General features: G+C 34.5%; 1 protein-coding gene across 2 annotated transcripts in view; it reads right to left on the bottom strand.

Moving 5' to 3' along the window:
- Positions 1 to 1,189: 1,189 nt before the first annotated feature.
- Positions 1,190 to 25,809, bottom strand: part of Strip (striatin interacting protein) — an 84,088-nt gene continuing 59,468 nt past the window's right edge. For both annotated transcript variants that reach the window (XM_089087091.1, XM_089087099.1), the window contains exons 11-16: positions 24,301 to 24,428; positions 19,097 to 19,324; positions 15,181 to 15,352; positions 10,814 to 11,018; positions 2,224 to 2,327; positions 1,190 to 1,444 (exon numbers count right to left, since the gene is read on the bottom strand). In XM_089087091.1, the coding sequence (XP_088943217.1) occupies positions 1,283 to 1,444; positions 2,224 to 2,327; positions 10,814 to 11,018; positions 15,181 to 15,352; positions 19,097 to 19,324; positions 24,301 to 24,428 (999 nt within the window). In that variant the 3' untranslated portion in view covers positions 1,190 to 1,282. The remainder of the gene's footprint in view (positions 1,445 to 2,223; positions 2,328 to 10,813; positions 11,019 to 15,180; positions 15,353 to 19,096; positions 19,325 to 24,300; positions 24,429 to 25,809) is intronic.

Genomic DNA, 25,809 nt, shown 5'->3' with positions numbered 1-25,809 from the left:
TGATCCATGTGTTAACCTATGTGAGCTTTGCGCTCACATAGCAACCTGGCCAGTAAGCAGTGTCCAGTAAGCAACCTGGCCATGAATGGCAAAATATCATTTTTTGTGTCTAGGACTAATATTTGTTATTTTTTCTGAGCGTTGATTCTCTTTTCTTTTCTTTGTTCTAATTGTCCTCCATCATTTTCAATTTTGTACGATGGGTTATAAATAAATACATACATACATACAATAGCAGTAGCAGTAGAAGGATGCAAATGTTACAGTTTGGTTAGTTCGTTACCCCCCCCCCCCCCTCCACACAAAAAGGTCTGTAATTTTCAACTTTATATATCAAGTCGTTCCTAAGATATTACTGATACACCCTTTTGACAACCTGCATGCAGACGGAGTGCTGTCATTCACTTCAACTTACCCCTTCAATATTCCCTGAAAATTTCAACTTCATGCCCTTAGCCATAGTTTTAATACTAGTCACAGTAGTTGTAGCACGAGTACTAGCAGGAGGACTAGTAGCAGTATTAACAGTAAAAACACTAGTACTAATAGCAGCAGTAGTACTAACATACTGCATTTTTGTCAGTTGAAGATCCGCCTTATCTATCCGCCTAGATCTGCCGTTTTTTTTTTAGTATATTTTGATATCTTTCGATAAATATTTTCATCAGCCATAGTCTTTTAAAAACTACTGAGCTTGAACTTATAACTTATGTTCACTGTTTTAGCCTAAAAGAGTGTCTCAGAATAAACGCCTGATTTCAAAGCCCGTTACTTATACTTTTTGTTGCTGGCAACATTGTTCTTTCATAATTTAAAAAGGTTGCCATCTGCGATATTCTTGTAAAAACAATTGAGCTTGAACTTATAATTTATACTCACTCTTTTAGTCAAAAAGGAACACCTGATTTCAAAACCTGTTATTTTTACTTCTTGTGGTTGGAAATATTGTTTTTGCATATTTTATTGTCACTAATTTTTGACGTTATATTTTAATACTGTACTTTTGTTTTCCGAGTTAATGTTTGCAGTTCGTACTCTTCAATTTCCACCAGAGCTCCGCGGTGAATTAATATTTATCAATAAAAGATTCTATAATCACTAAATCTCCTTGAAAACTATGAGTCATCCATAGTTCATTGAGCCAAAGCCATATTAAAATAATCAAAAACAAATGGGAAAACCATTTGAACAGATAAACATGTATTATCATTTTGTATACAAAAACATGATTTTTAGATTCTTGAATCCATTTTAAGCCAAAACTACTACCAAACAAATACAATTACAAAAGACTAGTTGATAGAAGTTGATCCCAGTCTACCTCACGGTGATACACCTCTTGATTGAGCCATAGTTCATAATGTCGCTTGAAGCTTTCTGTCAATTCCATTGGTCGATTGAGAACACTTGGAAGCCAATTGTCAACCGGTTCAAAATCCGGATCCTGTAAGAGTCCAAATAGTCAGAAACAGATACATCTTACGAAATAAGTAAAATTGAATGCTACTAGAGATCCTAACTAGTTTCCAAAAACCCAGCATCAGGAATCCACATACAACAGGCTTTGAAAAATCAACGTTTTAAGTTATTAAATAAAAAAAACAAGTTTTTAAACTGAAAGTAAGGAGCGACATTAAAACTTAAAACGAACAGAAATTATTCCGTATATGAAAGGGGCTGTCCCCTCCTCAACGCCTTGCTCTTTACGCTAAAGTTTGACTTTCTCACAACTCTATCTTTTTTAAACAGTAAAAAATTTTAGCGTAAAGAGCAAGGCGTTAAGGAGGGGACAGCCTTCATTTACGGAATAATTTTATCTATTTTATCACTCCTTTAAAAATCTCTTAATTCATTACTGACACTCACCAGCTTTGCATAAGAACAGCTCTGGGTTTAAAGTATTTTGTAAAATTCTGTGTCCAATTCAACTATGTATCTATACTACAACTCAACCTGACAAATATACCTAGCAACAGATATAGTAGATCTTTCTCGACCCTTTTAAAATCAAGTTAAACCACTTTCCTTTAGTTGCGTCCACGGTCTTCTAGCAATCCCATTTACACTTATCGTATGCTTATTAAGTTTTACTTTTATGTACCTATTAAATTCGATTTTTAAGCTTACCCCCTCACCTTTATTATGAATTTATTTATTAAAACTTATTTATTACTAAGGATCATACTTTGACTAGGTCATAATAGGCTATAAGAAAGAGCTTACCTTTCCAACCCCTGATTTATCATATCTCCTAGCATTAAATCTTTCAACAGCTAATCTCAAATTGCATTCTTCTACTTGGAAATCCCATGGTCGAGCATCCAAATCTTAAAAACAAAAGGGATAAATAATAATATTACTCAATAAATAATGTCTCTTTGTTGTTAAGCTTGCAGCGATAGATATGGACCTATGTACAAATAAAAGAAAAAGATTTAAATTGTGGACAAGATTTCTACTTCTGCAATATGTCAGAAGTCATTGAAAATTGAGATATCAAGGAGGCACACTTGTGCCTCTATAAAGAGGCGACCCACCACAATGTTAAGCGATTTCCGGTCTTAGAGGTCGCAGAGAGACAGCGGCAATCGCATTTTGTAGCTCAAACTAAGAAACGTGCAAAATTTCACCCCCCTCCGACTTTATCTTCATGGGTAAAAGTGGGCCGGAAATTTCGACCCTCCGACCACAGCCCCCCTTTAACGTTGTTTAAAAAAAAAAGTTTTTTAAACTGAAAGTAAGGAGCGACATTAGATCTTAAAACGAACAGAAATTATTCCGTATATGAAAGGGGCTGTTCCCTCCTCAACGCCTCGCTCTTTACGCTTAAGTTTGACTTTCTCACAACTCTTTTTTAAACAATAAAAACTTTAGCGTAAAGAGCGAGGCGTTGAGGAGGGCACAGCCCCTTTCATATACGGAATAATTTCTGTTCGTTTTAATTTTTAATGTCGCTCCTTACTTTCAGTTTAAAAAACTTTTTTTTTTACTTAAAGGCTGCGAAAGCGGGGGGTTTGGGGGGCGCCAGCCCCCCAACTGTGCCTCCTAATCCCTGTACGTTTTAAGGTTCGACCTTGTAACTCAGCCTCTTTAACTCTTTAGAAAACGTAGTTTTTTTCAAATAATTTGACATATGAATGATAACTCAATCTCTGTGGTATTTTTATAGATCAGAAAATAGTATATCATTTTCCTAGCAGAATTATTGAAAGAAAACTATTTCTAGCACTTATGCTGCTAAGTCATTTTTAATTGTGCAATTTTGCCTGCAAGGGTTATGACTGTTGAAGAAAACTGCAGTTAAATTCGGAAAAATTATTAAAAACTGAATTATCGTTAATGGTCATTAATTATTTGTTATCACCTCCTGCCTAATATGCCAGATAACATAAAACTTAGCGCCTAAAATGCTTTAATATATAAGAGGAGTTAACATTGTAATCTGTTCTTAACTTATAGTAATACAAATTACATGTAATTAAGTGTTAGTGCTGTCTTAGAATGAAAATTATAACAAATAATAAATTATCATTAATGACGCCTGAGTTGTCAAAAACAGACTAAGCTCAGAAATGAGGATGCTAAGACCACTATATTTTAACAAGGAATTAATTTTAAAGAAGAGTTCAAAAAGTCTAAAACTGATTCATTCCAACAACGATTGACAACATAACTGTGCCTCAAGTGGAATACCAAGCTCATTTTTTAACAATTCAATGATCTCTTTCCTCCAGCATATCTGAAGCTTACTATTCAGCATATATCGAAGGAAGCTAGCGAACGACCCATTTACAACAACTGTGGAACAAATCCTCCAGCTTTCTTTTGAATTATTTCCAGCCTTTGCCACAATTTTACAACAATAATATGAATAGAGCAAGCGGATTGCACAACTGTTTATCCGTACGCATACACCATGTTTCCATAAGTATTTAGTTACATCCTCAGTTACAGCCTGAGTAGTACAGCTCATACGTAGGTATCAGCCAATCAGATTGATCTAACAAACCAATCCATCCAGTCAGGATAAAAATGTGCTTTTCAAGGCGGGAAATTTTTAATTCAACATAATTGAAGCCAAAAGTTATGAATTAGATGTTAATTACTAAAACTGTTCCAACCCCTACCAATCCTTTTTTTTGGGGAGAGGGATCTACCGAATCCCGTATCCAATCCCCAATAAACGAAAAAAGTAATAATAAGCAGTAGTGTCGTTGAAAGGGGAACAAAGGGGGGGGGGCCGTTGGCCCCCCCCCCCAATCATTTGGAAACAAAACTATAATTTATTAAATAGCTTAAAACTGTTGCTCGTTTTAAGTGTCAAATCTGCTCTTTATTTTGAACAGATAATCTTTTTTTGATTAATCCATGCTCATTTTTAACATAAGGAAAACACAAAAAATAGGGGTACATTATATTTTAAAACATGTTCCACATTAATATTTTTCCAAATATACTGCCTTTGAAACCTTATCATCAAGTAAAAATGTGAGCCTAGTTAATAGCAAAATTGAAAAATGTTCTATGTTTCCTGTTTCCCTAAATTTGTCGAGGTCAATTTTTTCCCTGATATTTAAGGTGCTTTTACTTCCTAAAATCTTCCAGTTCAAGATGATTCTCTCGTTTTAAAACTTTCAAAAGTGGAAATGAATACACCCTCTACATCTGAAAATAGGAAAGAAATGGAATCATTGAAGAGAAAGAAGGTAGATTTACCACGAATATAATTCCCTGTATGAAAAAGAATCATTGAAAAAGAAAATAAGACATAGTGCTTTATATAATGATATGATTGCACTATCATGGTTGCAGCGGCAGCTGCAGCCTAGTAAAGAGCGAACCACAGCCCATAGTAACCAAAACTTAAAAAACGCGTTTCGGAAAAAACTGCCTAGTGAAAAAATTGCCATCTGGCACTGAACCAGGAATGTTGACTATTATTTCGTTTCGTCTTAAAAGCAAGAGTCTATTGCGAACAGAAATTTACGCTAATTTCGAACAAAAAGCCTAAAACCCCTCGAAAATGGCGTCAGATCAAAATGAAAAGTGCACCACTAGAATCAGCAAGGTCAAAAACCATTTACAGGGAAATTACAGTTCCCCTCCTTGAACAACAAGGAATATCACTTTTTTGGATCGGTAGCACTGATCTGTCTCTCTTTTTTTTTCAACAGGCCAAGCGGGCTACCAGAACATCATAGAGAGATGCTTAATGGCTCATTCAAGATCTATTTCTCATATCTATATGCTTTTTATAAATTCCTCCATTTAAAAATGCCATTAGGTCCCAAAGTGGCATTTTTTGTGTCACTTCTCAAGGGGTGGCAATATCAGGCAATTAGAACATTGTAGACAGATCCTTTATAGCTCATATCAAATATATTACTCATATCTACGTCCTCCATATAAATTCCACTATCAGCAAGTTCCAAATGGCACTAAAACGACACTTTCGGTGCCGTGTCTCAAGTAGAAAAGCTGGGGCTATTGGGCTAGCAGAACTTATAAGAGTGATGTTTAATAGCTCATTTCAAAGCTATTACTCATATATACGTGCTTTTTTTTATCCATTTTACCATTCTTAAGTGCGATATAGCACTGAAAACAACAATTTTGGTGCCACTTCTTATGTGAAGAACAAAACAGGTACTATTGTAATAGTTATGTTCCAGAACCCTGAACTGAAGGTTTACAAGAACCCCTCCCGTATACTCCCCCTTTCAACTCTCTTAATAAGTTTCATAATTCTTCTGTTCACCAGAAAGCTACTAAAATATTAACAGTCTACTACACCATCGTGGATAGATATTTAATTGCTCAAGTAAAGGCAATTGCTTATATCTAGTAGGTTTTTTCAAATTTTTCTATCTATTAGATTTTACAGATATTAATGTTAATTATTTTCTGGGGAGAATTTGCAATGAACTCTTAGTCATGGTTGAAGCATTATCTGCAACCTAGTAAAGAGCGAACCACAGCCCATAGTGACTAAAAGCTAAAAAACTTTAAAACGGTCTTTTTCTTCTTCTTTTTTTTCCCAGACCTAGCGGGTTACTAAAACATCATAGAGAGATGCTTAAGAGCTCATTCAAACTATTTCTCATATGTACGTGGTTTACATAAATTCCACCGTCTGCAAGTGCCATATGGAACGAAAACTTTTTATGCCGTTTCTCGAGGGTTGGGGCTAGCGGGCTACCTGAACATCTTAGATAGATTTTTAATGGCTCACATAAAAAATATTGCTCATATCTACTTTTTCCCTATAAATTCTACCATCTGCAAGTTTCAAATGGCACTTAAAATGGTACTTTTGGGCCCATGTCTCAAGTGGAAAAGCTGGGGCTAGTGGGCTACCAGAACTTTTTAGAGTGATGTTTAATGGTTCATTTGAAAAATTTTGCTCATATCTACGTGCTTTTTATCAATTCTACCATTCATAAAAGATATAATGCCCTGAAAACAACACTTTTGTGTTCCTCCAGGCCCCCTTAATAAGCTACGAAATTAAGTCCTACAAACAACAATATATCAAATTACATAATTAGAGGCATGGTTCTGTCAATAATATGCTGGACTTCAAATTAGATTACCAAGCGTCCGATTCCACTTGAATGTTTTTTTCAATCATGGTTTGTCCCTTTTTATGATTACTTTTCGGATAATCCACTATTTTTGAAAATGTGATGCACTCATTTTTTAAAGCATATCTCAGGAAAGCTCATTTTAAACCTATTACCCATATCTACGTGCTTTTTATCGATTTTACCATCCAAAAGTGCCATATAGCACTAAAAACGGCACTTTTAGTTCCACTTATTAAGTGGAATAGTTTGGAAGCATAAAACGATACCATTGCAATAATTATGGTCCAAAGCCCTTAAATGGAGGTTTATAAGATCCCCTCACATATACTTAGTAAAAGTAAAAGTAAAAGATTATTGCGAAACAAAATTAACTAAAACTAAAATTTTTTCAACTGAAAATCTGCCAAAAATTAAGCTTGAATGATCAACAGTTTTGAATTGAACCTTCAAACTTCCCTCTGCGATGAAGCCTGTGTGATAGTTCTAACGGCGAAGGCGACTGTGCGTCCCTTCCCCTTGTCTTATCTCTCCTAGAACGGTGATAATTAGAAATTATATTAGAAATAAGTTTTCAGCTGAAAATAAAGAGTGACATTAAAATTTAAAACGAACACATATTACTCCGTAGAAATAAAAAAAGATCTTGGCAGCGGTGTTTCTACATCAAACTTGAATCAATCACAAACAAAGATTAATTTAAAAACAAAGTTTTTCGTAGGGAAGTAAAGAGCGAAGTTGAAACTCAAAACGGGCAAAAATTATTGCAAAAAACCAGTACAAATAAACCAACTAATTATGTTTCTCTATGCTTTTAGGATTAAAAAAAAACTAGCGCTTTACTGAAAAAACAAAACAATATAGTTTTGGTACAGTAAAAGCATACCATTTAAGGACACTTTTTACAGAATAAAAATATTGTCAATCTCTTTTAAGGTCAATCTCTTTTAAGATAAAGCAACAATCCATTACAGGATTGTTGCTTTTTTTACGTTTAATTTGGTATCACTTCTGCACAATGGCTCAGTTCAATGACTGGCTCTCGTTTTGCTTCTGAAAAGGACATGTCATGATTAGTTTGTACACAAGTTTGAAGTAAAGCCATCTTGATAGTATTAGGACTGTATAATAGCCTTAGAATATGTATCATAGCTTGAAATTCACTCTTTTATAGAGAGAAATAATCGGATGTCCAGAGCTCATATTATGTCTTATTTGATCTTCATTTCAAGTAATACTAAAGCATATTTATTACAATTTAAGACTGTATATTACTCACTATTGGTATTATAGCTGGCGAGACTAAAATGCTAACTGATAAATCAATCCAATATTTCTGTATGCTGTTCAATTACTTCGTGGTTATTAAAAAAAATTTAGTTTTACACTTTTGTTTTTAAGATAATTTTAATTGTATACTGAAAGTTACAGATATCACAACTGGTATAAGACTATGAAAAGCTTAGTAGATTCGTTTATTGTTGTCAGGCTACATACTCACTTTTGACTCCCAAATCAATATTCCTGTTTTTTATGCTTGACTTTGTGTTTTCAGGAAAGCACTTTTTTTTATCATCCTAAGACCATGGGGAAACTACATAATTAGTTGGTTTATTCGTACTAGTTTTATTGATGCATATTAGATAGCCTATGAAGTAATACTTTTTGTCCGTTTTAAGTTTCAACTTCGCTCTTTGCTTCCCTCGGAAAACTTTGTTTTTTAAAATTAATAGCTAGATAGGCCAAATCGGTTTTAGTTCGGTCATAGAATTTGGTAGAGGGGGATCCGCTCCAGGAATCATTTATTTGTATTACTTTTTATTTCCAGTATTTAATTGTAACTCGGATTTTCTTATTTGTCATTGAAATGCCTAATAAGCGCCGATAACGTCCTACTCCTTGCGTTTTGGATTCACATACTAATGTATAAATATTAAACTGCCTCTATGTATAATACCATGCTGACTTCTCGCTATTTTCACTTTTCTAAGTATATCATTTAACCAGCTCCAAAAAAAGAACTGACATAAATGTGCTAAGAATTATGACAGAAATTAGTCGCATTTCACACAACGCCAGCGCTACTTGTGGGACATTTATCTCTGCATCAGCATGCTGTTCGAAGTGTCAGCTGAGAATAGAATACATTGAATTAAAACAAAATATGTATATTTTTCTCACAATTTAGAACTGTTGTGTGCACGTATAAGCGGTATCAACCCATTCTCTTTTTCTATTGTTATCAGTTTTATCATGCAGCACTAGGAGACCGAGCTTTGCTTGTGAAGGGAAGTATACACAGAAAAATGATATTCAGAGTAACCCCCTCCGGAAATTTATGCTCCCATACCCTAATTTACATAAGAAAAACTTTTGTATAGTTTTTATAGAATTCGTTTTTTTTAACAAAGATACTAAGGGGAAGGTTATTTCAAACTCTAGGAGTCAATTTTCCCTTCCAATTGCCATCCTTGACAATTTTTAATTAATTTGAGGTTTCTGCCGCAATGATGCCAAGATTGTCCAGATTTTCTAGATATTCTTTGTCAAACAATGCCCAACGAATAAGATAATAATTCAACTTTATTTTTCAAACACATTCAAATTTATAATACGATCGCTATTTAAATGTGGGGAATATCTCACAATATAATGTTTCACAATCTGTGGTAATACTTTGATTTATCCCGTATCTTTACTTAAGACAGCACTACTGCGCTGCCTATGATTTTTGCTTTGACTTCGGCGCGCTGATATCAATGCTATTTGTTAATACAAATCGGCGAACCTACAAACAAATGAATTTAATAAAAAATTATAAATAATATTTCAATAAATCATGTATATTAAAAGTTTAGTGCAACAAATTAAATCTTGCATAGTCAAAATCCATTCAAAACTACGTGGAAATGAATAGCGCAATACCCTGGGCTATTAGAATAGAGCTTGGTTCAATCATGAGATTGAGCATCCTGTGCAGGGCGTGGGAGTTGGGGGAAGTGGATGGTGGGTACTGCAGCATTAGTGATGAATCTGGCTGAAAAAGCTAAGTCTATGCGTTATTCACCTTTGCCCACCCGAAAGCTTGTTTATGCTATACCTCTGTCGTCTGCAGCAGCTCATTGCTGACAATTCTAGTAAAAGCCAAGCACCAGCACTAATATTTATGATTGTTTAATGTGTATTTATTGTTTATAATGTATTGCTCAATGTTTTTAAGTTCACCAAGTAGCATGTTTGTTAAATAGTTGCTTCTCTTCACTACCGCTTGAATAGCACCTACTTCAATAGCAACCCCTCTTGCCCCCCCCCCCATAAAAGTACTGTAGCTACGCCCCTGACAATAAGAAAACAAAAACAGACGCCACATAGAAAGAGAGGAAGGCAGAAGGTAGCAAGTAGCAAAAAAGAAATAGGCAAGAGAGATAAAGCTCCTACAAAACAACAGAGGGAAGGTACAGGTTTAACTAGGTTAAAAAATAGATTTTAGGAGAATAAGTTATTATTGCTGCAAAATGTGGGATAAGATGAAAAAGTAACATTTTAAAGAAGATTAACTAATGTATTCCCTTCAGCAGAGAAATGACACCATTAAAATTCAAAATTTAAGAACATTTAATTCTTCAAACGTTTTATTCCTTTAGTTGTTATCAAATATTTTCTAAATAAGTAATATAAGTAATATTTTTTGTTTCTCTTCTCTTTGTAATGGGGATTCTAACTTAAGCTTTGTCAGTTTTTTTTCCTCTTCATTATCTTTGGAACTATGGCCCTTGTGGCATCTGCATTGGCATATATACATGAGTTTAATAGGAATTATAAACTATATGCGTCACTGTCAACACGGACTTGCTCATAAAGGAAATATAATAAAACATTACCAGTTTAATATATTAAAATTGGAAATTGAATTCAAGGTCTAAGTTTCTTTAGATTCATCAGAAAATTTCTAATATTGAGCACAATATTATGTTAGCTTCTTCTGGATTATAAAGTACCTAAGCACATGGTGATCTTCAGAGCACAGGCTGCTTAAACAATTGGTAACAAAAGGTAAAAAAGAAGAAAGCGAAAAATGTCTTTGCCTAGGTATTTCACAATCATTTTCACGATTTTTCTGAATAATCCAGGATGACATTGCTCTTTCTTTTTCTTTCTTTTTTTATTTTCAGACACGGAGCTGATCAGTCCTATGATCTTTAATCTATATACAACCATTTCCGACGTACCATTTCCATATGCCCAATCATCATTGAGACGATGTCGTACTTTTTGATAGATGGCACTCAGTGTCTTCATGTTTGATTTCCTCCATTGTCGACCCAAATACTTTGTCTGCATTTTAAGGATTTTCAAGACATAGAGTTGCATAAATGGATGCTTCACTTTTAACGCCCTCTTCAGAATGGGAGCTGATTTAAAAACAACCAGCATCTAAAAAAAACATTTCTTTACTCTGAGTTAATTATTTTCATCTAGTGGCAATATAATAAGTAGCATGAATACACAACTAAATAAGAACTGAATTTAAAATCATCTCATCATCAGATTTACCTTTCTACAATCAAAATCATTATGATTGTTATTACTAAGCTCACGTATCTGACCAGGGCCCATACAGAGGGTGAGAATGTAGATATAATAACTTTTAGTAATATAGAACTTTCATAGGAAAAGAGATCAGAACCCTGCCTTTAACAATCTTTTGTACAGTACCTATACGTAACAGCCTTCCTTTAAGACGGCTTTCGTATTTATATGCACATTATATCACAAAAATGGCAAGAAATTAATTAAGATTTCTCTTGGTGTATATTTGATTTTTTTTTTTTTTTTTTTTTTTTCGCAAAGAGCAGCAAATTACATAAAAAAGAAAGGAAATTACAGAGAGAAACATTACAGTTCAAGGGAAGGTGCCTCGTGAAGGTGGAGAGAGAGGGGTAATGAACGTGAGAGGGAAGAATTCTCTTTTTTAAACATAAAGGGAAGTAGCACTATTACTCTTTTTATTGTAATTTTTACGCTCTTTTAGTATTTAAGCATACAAATAGAAGGGTCAATCCTTTATTTCATACTGAAAGGAAAACTGATTTAACAAGCAGTAAATTATTATTTGCCCCATGTAGATTGTACTTTGTAGAACGGAAAATGGCTTAAAAACAGAGAGCATCCCGAACGTTGAAAACTGGTTCGCTAACCTGAGACACAAATCCAAATCAGACGCCAGGCCATCTACTCTAGTTTAGGATACTTGTTTTGAACTATAATTACCAATTAATTTTACGGCCTAGATGGACTATTAACAAGAAGAATAAAAGGAGGAGAATATAATTATTAATGGGGCAGTAAATTTACCCGATTGGTCCGTTTCAGAGATTAAGCAGCCGACGATTTTTATTAGAGGATACTTCTCTTTCTATTAGAAGACACTTCTCAAGAGGTGCTAAGAAGTTTAACCCTTAAGATGGGAGAGCATGCCTACTCACTCCCCACTTGCTTCCAAGCATAAGATTTTATTTACAATAGCTTCAAATCTATCTAAAAAAAATATTCACAGTCATTGTGGGCTGATTTTTTATACCACTTGCCTTAAACAATGGTCGGCAACCTGGCACTCGCCAGCCAAATGGAGAGAAACTCGTCGGCATTCCTATTAAGTACGTCTTACAATGAAAATTAGACACATATCTACTCCTCACAATTCATAATCACGTTTTCACCACAGCATGTTTTGAAGTTTTATTATCGGTTATTTCCGATAAAGTTTGGTATACAGTCCATGAGTAATAATGCTGTTTAACTCTTGCTTGCCTCAAACATAAATTATTGGTTTGATTAGATATCAGGCATTTTTTTATTAAATTTTTTAATTGAAATTTGTGATTACAAAGTGAACAATATACATATTTTTATGAATAATATTTTATACCCTAACTGCTGCACTTCATTGGATTTTTTTAAGTTTATAAAGGTTTATCACCATTTGACCTCATAAGCGAGGGGCCGGCCAATTTCTGCCATCAAGTTTACATCTTAGAGCACCACGTGAGCCACACAATTCAATAACACGTGGCATAGTTCCACTAAGTAGGGCATAATTGCCACAATGCTTGGCACATGTCATCTACTGTATATGTTTTCAGTAAGTCAGCATCCCCTTGCTTAAAAGCTTGCCAAGAAAAATGTTTTTGGTTCATGTCTCTGAGTGTCCTTCTTTTTCTTTTTTTTTTCTTCTTTTTTTTTTGTCGATATTCCACCATCAGGAAAGCAAAATTGAACGATTTAGACCGAGAACAGATCGTTTCAGAGGATGAACAGATAAGATCAGACCGAGAAGAGATCAAATCATATTCTTGTTTCCATTGGCTAAATAATTCCAGCTTGTACACAACCCATAAAAACCAAATTGTTTCAGACTTCATACTTTATTATTTCTTAAAATATGCCGAACTTTGGAAATCATCACTATCAATGAACAACATTCATAAAAACAAAAAAACATCATCCCCTGCAATAAAGAAAAGGATGCACAAACTGAGTACAAACTAAACTGCTTAAGACTCTTCTGACAGAAGACACTTGTTGATTTTAAACTTAAATTGACGGAAATGAAACAGATTCTTTAATTTTTTCTGGTATTTTATTCCAAATCTGAATACCCTTGTCTTTTAAAGAAAATGAACCCCTTGTTGCATGGTGATGTTGCCCCTAAAATGAAGAAGAAGTCAAATAGAGGTGATAATCCGTAGAGCCACGGAATAGATGCAAATTCAATAATCCCATTGGTGCAAGATCATTCACAATCTTAAAAACAAAAGAGGAAACTCTCAGCTCATGTAGGGATTTCATATTAAGAAATTTTCCTCTCTTATACGATTCCTCTACGAAATTTATATATATATAAAAAAAGCTTTTGCTTCTCTATTTTAAATTAACTATTGAATTAACTACCTGGTCTATTTGATTAGCCCCGTAGAGAAAGAGCGAAGAAAACATAAAGCAATATAAATTAATGTTTCGATTTTAATGCGCAAAATATCTGCGGAGATGATTTCCAAAATTGTGAGACGTTGCACTCGTAAAACTCTCCAAACAATTTCCCACAAAACTTTCCAGATAGATTCCAGAATTGTTGGAGAGGTGATGGTGGAAAATGTATAAGTAGGCTTAAGGACGAATGATAATAAAAACTTTTTATTGCTCGATGCTGAAAACTGGTTTTAATACTTTGGGCGTTTAGTTTTAATTTTTAAGTTATTTTCTAACAAACACAAGCGTATCAGAGAAAATCAGATACTTCGATGGATGGTCTCAAGAAATTGCAAAATATAGTCAATCGGGTTTGGCATAAAGGGATATATTGGCCGTCCAAAATAAAACAAATCTCGTAAAAAATTGGAACTTATCCCAAATGGTAATAAAGAAAACTACTGTCCTAAAATTCTAATTAGGTGTTTAAAACTAGCTCAAAGCACAGTGAATTAGATAATAATAGGATCAAACAACAAGAGCTATGTTAAACTCTCAAATGAAAAAACCTTCGAAAGATTTTAAGCTGAGACAAAAGTATTAAAAAGCTTAGTTAATGTATTCCTGCGATTTTTCATCCAATACCCCTACCAGTAATAGCTCACTGCAGCAAAACAAAAATAAATAAATAAATAATTAAAACCAGATCCAAGCCTTTGTTGTTTAGTGCAGCTTATTGAGATGAGCTGCACCCTATAATGTTATATAGGCACTAAATCACTGCCAAATAACGCATGATACACTTCTCTGGCAAAATAATCTCTACGTCCTTAATGAGGAGCTCTTTTACTTTTAAAATAAAACAATCAAACTAAAATGTCGACATTATTTATAAGAAGCGGTTTTGTTTAAAAAAGAACAGAGTCATAACTCGAACAGGATAGGTTTAATACTTCTTCAGGTCTATATCTTTAAGGCCTGTATTCACTTTGACAAAAGATTGAAATAATGACAAAATTACCTTTATCAATTATGTGGTTTTTGTTGAATTTCTACATAATTTCATACTTTTCAATGCATTTATCATCTTTCGTTGAATTATGAATCCCAGGGAATGCAGCTTAAGTTTGCAAAACAAAATTTTGCGACTTTTCTAATAGCTTCTTCTGTTTCCACAGCACGCCTATTTTTGGCAATTTCTTAAAGTCATAATCTTATTATGAATTGAGGAGGCGTCTAAAGGTGGATTGATTTTGTGATCTATATTACTCCATGATTCATTTCAAGCTCCGTATTTTATCCTAGTTTGGTACTTCAGATATATCGGGCCCTGGCCAACTTGACGGTTTTAAGGCTCCTTCATCTTTGTCTATGGACTCAAAATCATTAATCTCTTTAGAATACAAAAAAAATAATAAAAATTTAACATAATCCGTGAGTTTTACTATTTGGTGAGGTACCTAACCTTTATTATATAAGCGATAATAAATTCCTAAACTAAACAAGATTGTCAAGTCAGTTTAACTGAGGCCTTAAGTTTCTTTGGATCCAAACATAACTTTTGTGCCTATGAGGCATATGATGTAATCTATTTGAAAAAAGAAGAAAGTTTAAAAAACAATGTTACCATAATCCGAGAATTTTTCCATTTGGTCAATTTGTTTAAAATTCTCAGTAAATTTATACAGGCAAACAAATTGCTCCAGCAGTATGGTTGACTAACACCAATCTCCAGAGTCTCCGTTGTCAAATCTGGCTGATCTCCAATAACACATGAAGGGAAATCCAAAATTGCAATCCTTGAAACAAAAAGTTTTAATTTTAAAGTAATGCAAACCCTTCAGTTATAGGATTTAAATAATGGTATTGTTATTAATACTATTCAAACCTGACAATTAGAAATCTGTTGAATATCCCTCTTAAGGGTATAGGAATTCTCAAGTTTTCAATAGGACAGCAAAGTGGTATTAATAAGAATATAGATTTAGTAGCCAATTGTTTAAAGTTCTCAAATTAAGGAAAACGTTCAACAGCTTCTATTGTCTCAAAATTTAAAAATTTTGAGCAAAAATTTTTAATTAATAAATAGATTTATAGCATCAGCTCAATAAAACACAAGAACACAATAATAATAGCCCTCACGAAGGGCAGAGCTTGGAATTGTTGGTGGTAACAGACATTACGATTGAGAACATCAAAATGATAAAAATAAATGAATGAATAAAAATAGACCACTAAACTAGAAAATGAAATGTTAGAAGAAAAAACGAAAAGAAAGAAGCAATATCGTTTAAGAAGGCGCACAGGAGATAACCCCAACATGGTCAAATTAACAAAAACCATAAAAAGACTACAGAAAGTGTTTATGCCCTATCATCAAAGCTCATAAGACAACGTTCGATACTTTCGTTTCCAAATCATACGGGGAATCTTCATATGACTCGGTTGAGATTTAAGCCATATTGCAGTATTTACGTCTCTTATACGTTTCAAGTCTAACATATTCAAGAAAAAAAAAAAAAACAATGTTTCTGTTTACGATTGATTTTTAAGTTTCAACGGACGGTGTAAGATATTTTTAAGTGTTCTTATTGCTTTATTTTTGAAGTATCTGATGTGGTTTTATGAGTATCCAAAAAGTACTAGATACATTATTGTACAGCAATTTAAAAAAAATGCAAGCAATGAGCGATAAATCATTTTTTAAATAGAAAATTGAAAATGTGTTTCAATACATAGAACGAATGTTTTTGGCAAGTTTTACACTTAAATGATCAATTTTAATCTGAAATGACAGAAATTTGCGAAGAAAAACTCCCAATTAGCTGTATTAAACAGTCACAGACAAAACACTGGTTAACAGGGCTTGTTGAAATCAAATTTCAAACCAGCGTAAACAAGTCCCTTGCTTTAAACAACGTAGCTTCCTCTTCTTTAAACAGAATCGCAACATTATTTTGCTCCAAATCACGACATTATTAATACACATAAAGAATAGAAAGGACCTAGTAAATGGCCCTGTGGGAAAGCAATATCATCAAGGTCATCAATTCTTTGAAAAATGACAACCAACTTCTACCACTCTGTGACGACCAGAAACATAGGATTTCATTTTTTTCAGTACCCTACCGCGTATAACTGCATTTTCCGTTTTATCAAAGAGAATATCATGATTTAGGGTGCTGAATGCTTTTTTAATGTTAAAGAATACGGTTGAAAAATGCTAATTATTATTTAGGCAACCATTTGCCTCTAATAAAAGAGCTCCAATGGCTTGTTCTGTTGAATGGCCTGCACGAAATTCAAACTGATATTTGCTATCACGCGCAATTTTCCATCTACTGGAAAATCTACCGGAACAAATATATGGATTAGTTATTTGAAAAAGTGGTTCAAAAATTAATCTTGCGATATTTTTTTTAGTAGATATTCTGTCATATCCTAATGAGTTACCATTTTTAAGATTCTTAATAACCTTTAGAATTTCCTAAAAAGTAATTGGTGGTAGAAATATGCTTGTATATTTAGAAGGCCGGAGATGTTACTTGTGGGGCCTAGAGAAGGACAGTGGATTTTTCACTACAGATGGTAGCAACAGCTTCACACCCTCTAACTTCAATACAATCATACTAACTTCTAACTCCTATGCATCTGGTATGTCAATTAGTAATTCAGGATGAGATTTGTTTTAGCTTTTCCAATTCTGGCATTGAATAAACTCTAAGTTCTCCAGGGAGAAACTGAATTTCGAAAACATTTCTCAGAAAAAACAAAAATATTGGTACTTGTGCATTATATGGGCTTCTCTAAAAAGTCAAGTTTGGTTAACGCTGATGAATAAAATAAAATAGGTTGAATATATAATAGTTTAGAAACAAATTTGGGCTATATACTTGCACATTAGGGGTGAGGGTGGGGGGGGGGAAGCATTGCATATACTAAATACATAACCTAACCTAACCTAGGCATCTTTTTCCCCATCTAAACTCCAAAAAATCATAGTTTAATATCGTACACACAATTAAAACCACGCTAGACAAAGTATTTCTCTCAGCGGTGTCTAGAATCATCTTGTAAAAACGGGTTTTTCAAAGCGTCTCTCTGCCGTTCGACCGTAGCATCTCTTATTGGACTTCTTTAGAGAGGCCCATATAATGCGAAAGAACCAAAAGATTTATAGCGTGTAATAAGCAGGGAATTTGAAACAGAAAATAGTATAAACTAAACTTATAGACAAGGCTGAATAGTCTAATGGTAACAGCTCTGCCTCGTGGTCGTGGTAACACAAGTTTGAGCCTTATACAACATGTTTTTTTTTCAAATACGTATTCTCTTTCAACGACCAATTCGTTTTCTTTTTTAATGAAAACGAAACAAGCGAGAATAAGGAAAACACAGACTTCCGTAAAAAATAGAAAACACACCTTAAATTCTTTTAATGATTTCATAGATAATTGATTTTCTAAATTTATCATTCATTAAAGATGACATTGAAAATGTAGCCCATAGTCTCTTTACGTGACAAAATCTCTTTTTTTTTAAGTAAAGTTTTTTTTTTCTTTCAATATGAAAAGCGCGCAAAAATTAATTTAAAAAACAAATTTTTTCAGATGAAAGTAAAGAGCGAAGTTGAAACTCAAAACGAACAAAAATGACTACAATGTGGTTTATGCCAAAATTGCTGGAAGATCTTTTATTTTCAAATACCTGGCGCGTGCCTATATTTGTAGAATTCTGAAAACCTAGCCCTTTACTGAAAACTAAGCTGTCTTGAGCTTTTTTTTTAGAGTTAAAATCATGTCATAGATTTTATTGATTTCATAGCCTGTGAAAGACCTTTATTAGTTATTCTTTATTTTCAGCTGGGCACTTGTTTGAAAAATTCCTTCAAAAATGTCCCATAAACCAAAAAGTAATAATTTTTGTTCGCTTTGAGTTCCAACTACGCTCTTTATGTTCATCAAAAAAAGGTTTTTTTAAATTCATTTCTAATCAAGCACCAAACACTTATACATTTTGAGCCAAAAACACCTTTGAGTCTTAATGACACTCGATTTAAGAGGATGTTAATAATATATCTTCCACGTAATAGAGATCCTCCCCACCGTCCATTTTTGTTATTTACTCCAGTAGAACCCTGGATTTCCTACAGTTTCAAACAGGGCTCAAAAGCACACCTAGTAAATTAGTTTTTTACTGTTTTTGATGCTATGAACCAGCATAAATTCGAACAAACAAATAGTTACGACAATGTATCTATGTATAGTTTTATTTCTAAAGCCGCAGAGAGAATTTGTTAAATAATTTATTTTTTTCGACAAAGATAAAATTAAACAAGACAAAGACTAAGTTTCTAGCAGAAAATTAGCCCACCATGTGAATTCTAAAAAAGCTTGCAAAACCCTCTTTTCGTCCTAGAAAGTCAGATTTTTTCACAACTACAAAAACTGAAAATTCTTTCTCTTTTCTAAGTGAATTGTATATTTTAATAACCGGTAAATTTACACAACCAACTTAAAAAAAAAATAGAAAACCAAACTCACGTATTTTTTGCAGTGACGTAGGACAGAACGTTTTGATTGAAGAATTTGAGGACAAGAGGAATACAGTTAGCAAATACCAGATGCTGACTCATGAATTCAAACTGATAGATATGATTCAACTTGAAATGTTTCAACAGAAGCAACAAAATAGCTGAAACTGCTTTCACAATTATCTCTTTGTGACGATTTACATCAACACCAAGACGCATGGACTGTACAACGGTTATCCTGAAACAAATTTATGAACAGTTATCAAATCCTTACTCCAGTGAAACAAGCAACATCCAAAGTAAATATAGTTTACACTAAAATACACAAAGCTATACAAAACAAAACTCAATATTTTAAAAGAAAATTGCAATTCTGATATTTTAATTCCATTTGCTCCATTGGTCGGATCGGATTTCAATCCTTTTAGTGACTTCATGCTGCCTCAACAACACTGCTCGAATTAGCTAAAAAGTTTCATTCATTTGCTTCAAAAGAATTCCAAATTTTTTTTTTTTCTTTTTTTATCTTTTATTGACACCATGCGTTGGATGTAGTGTTGGGCGATATTTGATATCGATATATCGGCCCAAAAATCGATATCAAATATCGAAACGTATTATCTCTAACCCCCTATATTCCCTGCGGAAAATCTACCACAGGAAAATTCTGCAAATTCTAAGCATATATCTTCGAGATTCTTTGCAGGTTTGAATTCTTTCATCTATAATTGATTTTATTTATCCTTATCTTACATCTTACCCCTGGCATCTTTTTCGCAAGAATTCACTTCCGACTCCTGAGTCGTGAATTATTACCAACTGAGAATGGAAAGTTCACCACAAATGATGTTATAATAAAAAGTTCGGATTTTGAATGTTACCAAAGCTAAACTAGCCGATCAGACAGGGTGAATTTTCTCAGTCTGAAAAATTCTATCACGGAAAATCTGTCACAGATAAATTAACACAAGATAATCTAGCTTAATTGTAACTATACATGTATAATATATATATATATATATATTTGTCCGCAATACATTTTCCAGCTGAAGGGGGATTTTTAGCAAAGAAGGAATTGTCCGGGGGACTTCCCGGGGGATGATTTGACGAAGGAGGACGTGCCCATGGAGGAATCAAACATGGGGGGGGGGAGAGTTTCCCAAGAAGAGGGAGGTAGATTTCCTAGCATTATCTTAAAAATGAACAGATGTTAAATGAAAAAAGTTTTTCAGTTGAAAGTAAGGAGCAACAGTAAAACTTAAAACGAACAGAAATTATTCCGTATGTGAGGGGGGGGGGGTTCCCCTTCCTCAAAACCCCGCAAAAGTTTGAACTTTTGTCCCAATTCTTTAGGAAAGACTCTTGAAACGCAAGGACTTGTTTTTTTTGTATTTTTACTCAATAGCACTACAAAGACCTGTGGCCAAAAAAAAATTTGACTTGAGTGAACATATTATTACAAATAAGATGCAAAAAATACCTAAGTATAGCAGTCATGCTTACTATGACTCGAAAGTACCTCTAAGATCTAATACAAAGCATGGCTCAGTAATAAATGAGAATAATCTCCATTTGATCTTCTCTATTTCTAATGTCGTGTACTTTACTCATATGAAAAAACACTTTTTCTCGTTTAACAAGAGCATCCTAGAGCGTCCTCCTGGGAGCTCGTAGACAGACAAGTGCACTACAATTTCCGAATAGATCGTGTTCCATAACCAGGTACTCTTTAAGCTCCCTCTTTTGAAAATTATCACATTACCCGTAGCTGTTACCTTTGGTGACCCTGCTTTTTGTCTTTCATCTTGTACGGGCGGTCGGTGACCACCTTCTTTAGCTCCTTCTGGCCACTCTGTTAGCATCCATTTTTGCTTTTTCCCTTTTGTGTGTGTTTAGAGGGTGCTAGTACCACCTATAGTGATACCAGTACCCATAGTTGTGGATTTTATTTGCCACTGAATGCTTAATACATTGCATGTCTAGGTCTCTACCAGTTTTTGAAAAATGCCAAGCCCTGTGTGAGTATTTTGTAAAAGTATCGACAAAGTCTACACTGTGCAAAGTATGCAAAAAAATTGTGGCCACTTCTGGGAATACAATCAACCTTTAATACTTATCTGAAGACATACCACAAACAACAATTTGAAAGCATAAAAGGCAGTACATCAGCAAGGGGTGCCATTGTTACTCCTGAATCTGATTCGTTTCAATCAGATGATAAACAGGTTTCTAGTCCGATTGTCACTTCAAATAGTCAAAATTCAACCAGACCATTGAGCCAGGATAGTAACCCTACCCAAGTTCTACTCGGAAGAACCAAGTGCAAAACAACCAAGAATTGATTCGATTTTAAAGACAAAATATAGTGCAAAGCACCCTAAAACAGTGAAACTAAACAGGCTGGTTATGAAATTTATTGCGAGAGATATGCAACCACTCTCTGTCGTATCCGATCCTGGGTTTCTTGACCCCAATTATACTCTGCCATCCCGAGTTAAATTGAGAAGAGATCTTCTACCAGAAATGTATACTGTGGAGAAAATAAAACTGGAAGAGGCTCTAAAAAAAAGTACGACGTGTTTCCCTTACCACAGATATATGGACCTCCCGGGCAACTGAGGGTTTCATAGCTGTCACTGCCCATTTCATGGATGAGAAAGGCTGCCTCTGTAGCAACGTGCTTACTGCTACGAAAATTGAAGAGAGGCATACTACTGATACTATTAAGGCTCACCTTATGAAAATTGCCACTGAGTGGGGGATCAAGGAAAAGGTTGTTGCTGCAGTAACTGATAATGGAGCAAATGCAGTTCAGGCCGTAAAGGATGCTAAATCCCAAGTAGGTACAGGATGGAAACATGTTTCGGACTTCACACACACTCTAAATTTGATTGTGGGGGGTGCTATTAATGATACTGTTGAATTGTTGCCTCTCGTCCAAAAGGCTAGAAATATTGTCAGTTTTTTTAGATGTACTGTTGTAGCTACCAACAAGCTATACCAGGTTTAAATCTCTATTGACAATGTTTGCATCAAAAAACTAAAACCTGATGTGACCACTAGATGGAATTCGCTTCTCATTATGTTGCGTAGTCTACAAGATTTGAAAGAGTCGGTAACCACTTTGCTTGTGTTTTTTGGTAAAGTGGACCTCATGCTCACTGATAGTAAGTGGGGTGTTATTTCAAACGAGATTGCGGTGCTTACAACGTTTGAAGAGGCAATTATTGAGCTCTCTTCTGAAAGCTATCCTTCCATCTCGAAACTCCTGCCTTTATCTAAGATTTTGAGACGCCACCTTGTTCAGGTAGATTTTGGTGGATTCTCAAATGCGGCTGATGAGCTTCGAAAGGTTTTGCTGAATAAAATGCATTGCAGGTTTATAAGCCTCGGTCAAGTCATACCCGTTGCAATGGCTACATATCTTGACCGCGTTCAAGAAAACGTATATTTCACCTGACGATCTTTTACAAGTTGAGAGCAAAATTGCAAACGAGATAGATTTGGCCTTGCTGGCTGCTGAATCTCGACCAGAAGATACAAGTACCATGGAAGTCTCTACGATGGAGTCATATCAGAATCAAGCCAGTTTGTGGGGTCCACACGATGAAGTCCTTAAAGTTAAGGCAGGACATGCTTTGACTGCAGCCGAATATACCATGGCTCTGCAAACTTTCAATAGGGAGCCAATAGTTTCAATGGAAACTTGCCCACTCTAGTGGTGGAAGTCTCGTGCTATGAGCTATGGGGTCCCAAAAACACATGTACGAAGTTGCAATGAAACTAATGTCTGTGCCCGCAAGCCGTGTTCCTTCTAAAAGAGAGTTTTCCAAGGCTGGTCAGATAATCACTGAACGGCGGAACCAACTCTCAGGGAAAAACATTGACATGCTGGTGTTATTGAATGGCCATTAGTTTATTTTTCTCTTTTCCTAGGACCGAATAATTCCAAATCCGGGTTTTTATTATAATCATTTATGTAATCGAAGTTTATTCTTATTGTTTGATTTTATATTATTTGAATTTTTAAAAAAAAATTTATACAAAATACCCTTTATTTACCAGTTGCGTTACTGAACTTTGGTAAATCCATGATATAACAAAAAAAAACAGCTCCGAAATATCGATATATCGAAATTAAAAATATCGATTAATCAAGTTATCGCCCAACACCAGTTGGATGTTTCTGTGCAAAGTTGTTATTGTGTTTTTCATATTATTTTCCATGGTATGGTTTTCGGCCGCTTATTATTAGTGGATGACACTTGTTTTTCTTCTTTTTTTTTGTAGGGTATACGTTTGTTGATATTTTTTTCGTTCGTTTCTTTCCTAAATTTTGGGCATAGAGGCTTGAAGGGAGCATAAGATGATGCGCTTGCTTTGATTTTAGAGTATACCCGTACCCTTGCCAAATCTATTTAAATATTTCAAAAGTTTGTGTAGTGTACGTAAACACAAGATGACAACACAGCTATTCTCTTCTTGGAAAATTTCCCTACCAAAAAAGTTTCATTTTTCCATTTTAGAATGATTTTATATTCGAGTTTATACATTTTTGAACCCCAGAAGTAGGTCTACATATAAAAATCGAATATACAAAAAGACTTAACAGCAATGGTACATCGTGTCAAGAACATTCAGAAATTGCAGGGGGAAAATGTTACAAAAGTGAGTCCCTGATATAGTCCTCGATAACAACCCTTAGAAAATACTAGTATTTAGCGTGCCTTCCACAAGGATGCGACCAGATCCGCTTAAGATTCATATTCAGATAACTAGAACAATCAAAGGTCTTGCCAGTCAATAACTTGAATACTTTCTAATATACTACAGATATTTCTAGATTTACATGGTTATTCGTAGGTCTTTGCCTCACACAGAGCTTTGAAAGGGGCCCGTGACCATTGTCAATGACTTTGGCTGTTGTGAGTTTTAATACATAAATCGTCAATAGTTTATTCGACAGATTATCATTTTAAGTAGCTTTTAGGAGAAGGTAAACTGTAGAATACAAAATCGAATTTTTCGATGAAACTTATAAAAGATTACTTGGTTTTGTTGAATATTAGCATATTCTTTAATATAAATTATTCCTTATTTATATCAAAATCTAAAATCGCCTCCTGAATTCCTGCTTCTATTTGTAAGTAGCCGATTTCAAACTATTTGTAAGTGCGATTTCAAACTCAAATTTGATAAAAGGTCGACACTTACGGCATTCCATCTGGAAGGACATCCGTCATTATATTAATAGAATCTGTTTTGGCTTTAGAAGTAGGGGCAGTTGCAAGTAAAATCTTCAGAAGCGCTATCATATGCTGAGGTAAACTTGGAAGCATTGCCTATATGAAAACAAAAGGCATAAATAGCTTTGAAGCCCGCCACTCAAATACTGTCAAATATTAGCCCTTCTACAACAAAAGTTAGATAAACTTCGTAACTGGTTATTATCTAGCACGAGTTAGTCTGGTAAGGTCAAAATTTATATAAATATCTATGTTTTACTTCAGATAAAATTATGTTTCTAAGTAATTTTCTCAATCTAAACAAATCCCATGTGACCACAACTGTTCACATGCTCTGGTTGCAGGGCTTTGCTTTTTTGTGTATCGTTTCGGAAAATTTCGAGAAAGATTGTTCCCAAGTTCTCTTAAGGATTTTACTATTTTAAAATTTTCAATTATCTAAGTCATGTTGTTTTTTTCGTCTTTAAATGAAGTTTTCTAAAATAAAACACGGCTAAGCAATAGTTTCCAGGCAATTGAAGCACCAAGGCCTTTAAAATGAAAACGTCTGTTGCCCCCCGGCTCCATCTTAGCTCTATTCATACCTGGAAACTGGGATTTTCTGTAATTTTCTTTTGGTCGTTACAAGGGTATTTGGCTTAAAAGGTTTGTGCTGAGTTTTTGTGCACAGTGTTGCCGTGCTGAACAGTGAAAAAGAAAAAATAAGCCGACACTAATTCCTTAAGTTTGACAATACTTTTCGCTTGAACACCAGTATATCTACCTCCCATTTACTTGTTTTTCTTATCGAGAATTCTCGTAAAGCCTCATTGTTGGCTAAATTTAATTCCCAATGGCCTTCAAAAGCATTTGAGCTTGTTAACCACAATACTAGTTGAGAAACTTGTGACTAAAGTCAATATTAATTCTTTCCTCGTAATATTGGTTGCCTCCCAAAGAGATCGCAGGCAAACAGATATCAGAACCATTATTTCAGTACCCTCCTTGTCCGCAATGGAGTACCCCATGGTACTCTCCTAGGTCCCCACTTTTGGATACTTACGGTTAACAGCTTCACTAAGAAATTTCCTGGCAGATGAAAACTTGTGGATGACATAAGGGTTGTTGAACATACTATAGAAATTTAAAAGGCAACCATATGAGCATCCTCAATGACATTGCAGCCGATGCCTCGGTCTTAGACAAGAGCATAAGCCCCTATAAACACAGGATAGTGCCAATATGCTTCTTTAAAAATTCGCTCCGTTTTCATAACCCTGTCCCCTATCCCCCAGAAAGTTCTGTCTCCATCTTTAAATTGTTGACGTCGCAGCTTCTCCTAGTTTAAAATGGGAAATCCGTGTTAAAAATATTATCCATAGTGCTAATGCGTTTGTTTCCCTCCTTAAGCTCCTAAATAAACTTAGCACCCCCCCTTTCCATTCTTTAAGAGTTTATACTTCCTTTGTATGCCCGCATCTTGAATATGCTTATCCAG

The sequence above is a fragment of the Artemia sp. Qi Xiang Cuo genome, chromosome 1, assembly GCF_049724085.1.
Source record: "Artemia sp. Qi Xiang Cuo chromosome 1, ASM4972408v1, whole genome shotgun sequence".
NCBI classification, from domain to species: Eukaryota; Metazoa; Arthropoda; class Branchiopoda; order Anostraca; family Artemiidae; genus Artemia; species Artemia sp. Qi Xiang Cuo.
This window is presented reverse-complemented; position numbering and strand designations above follow the sequence as displayed.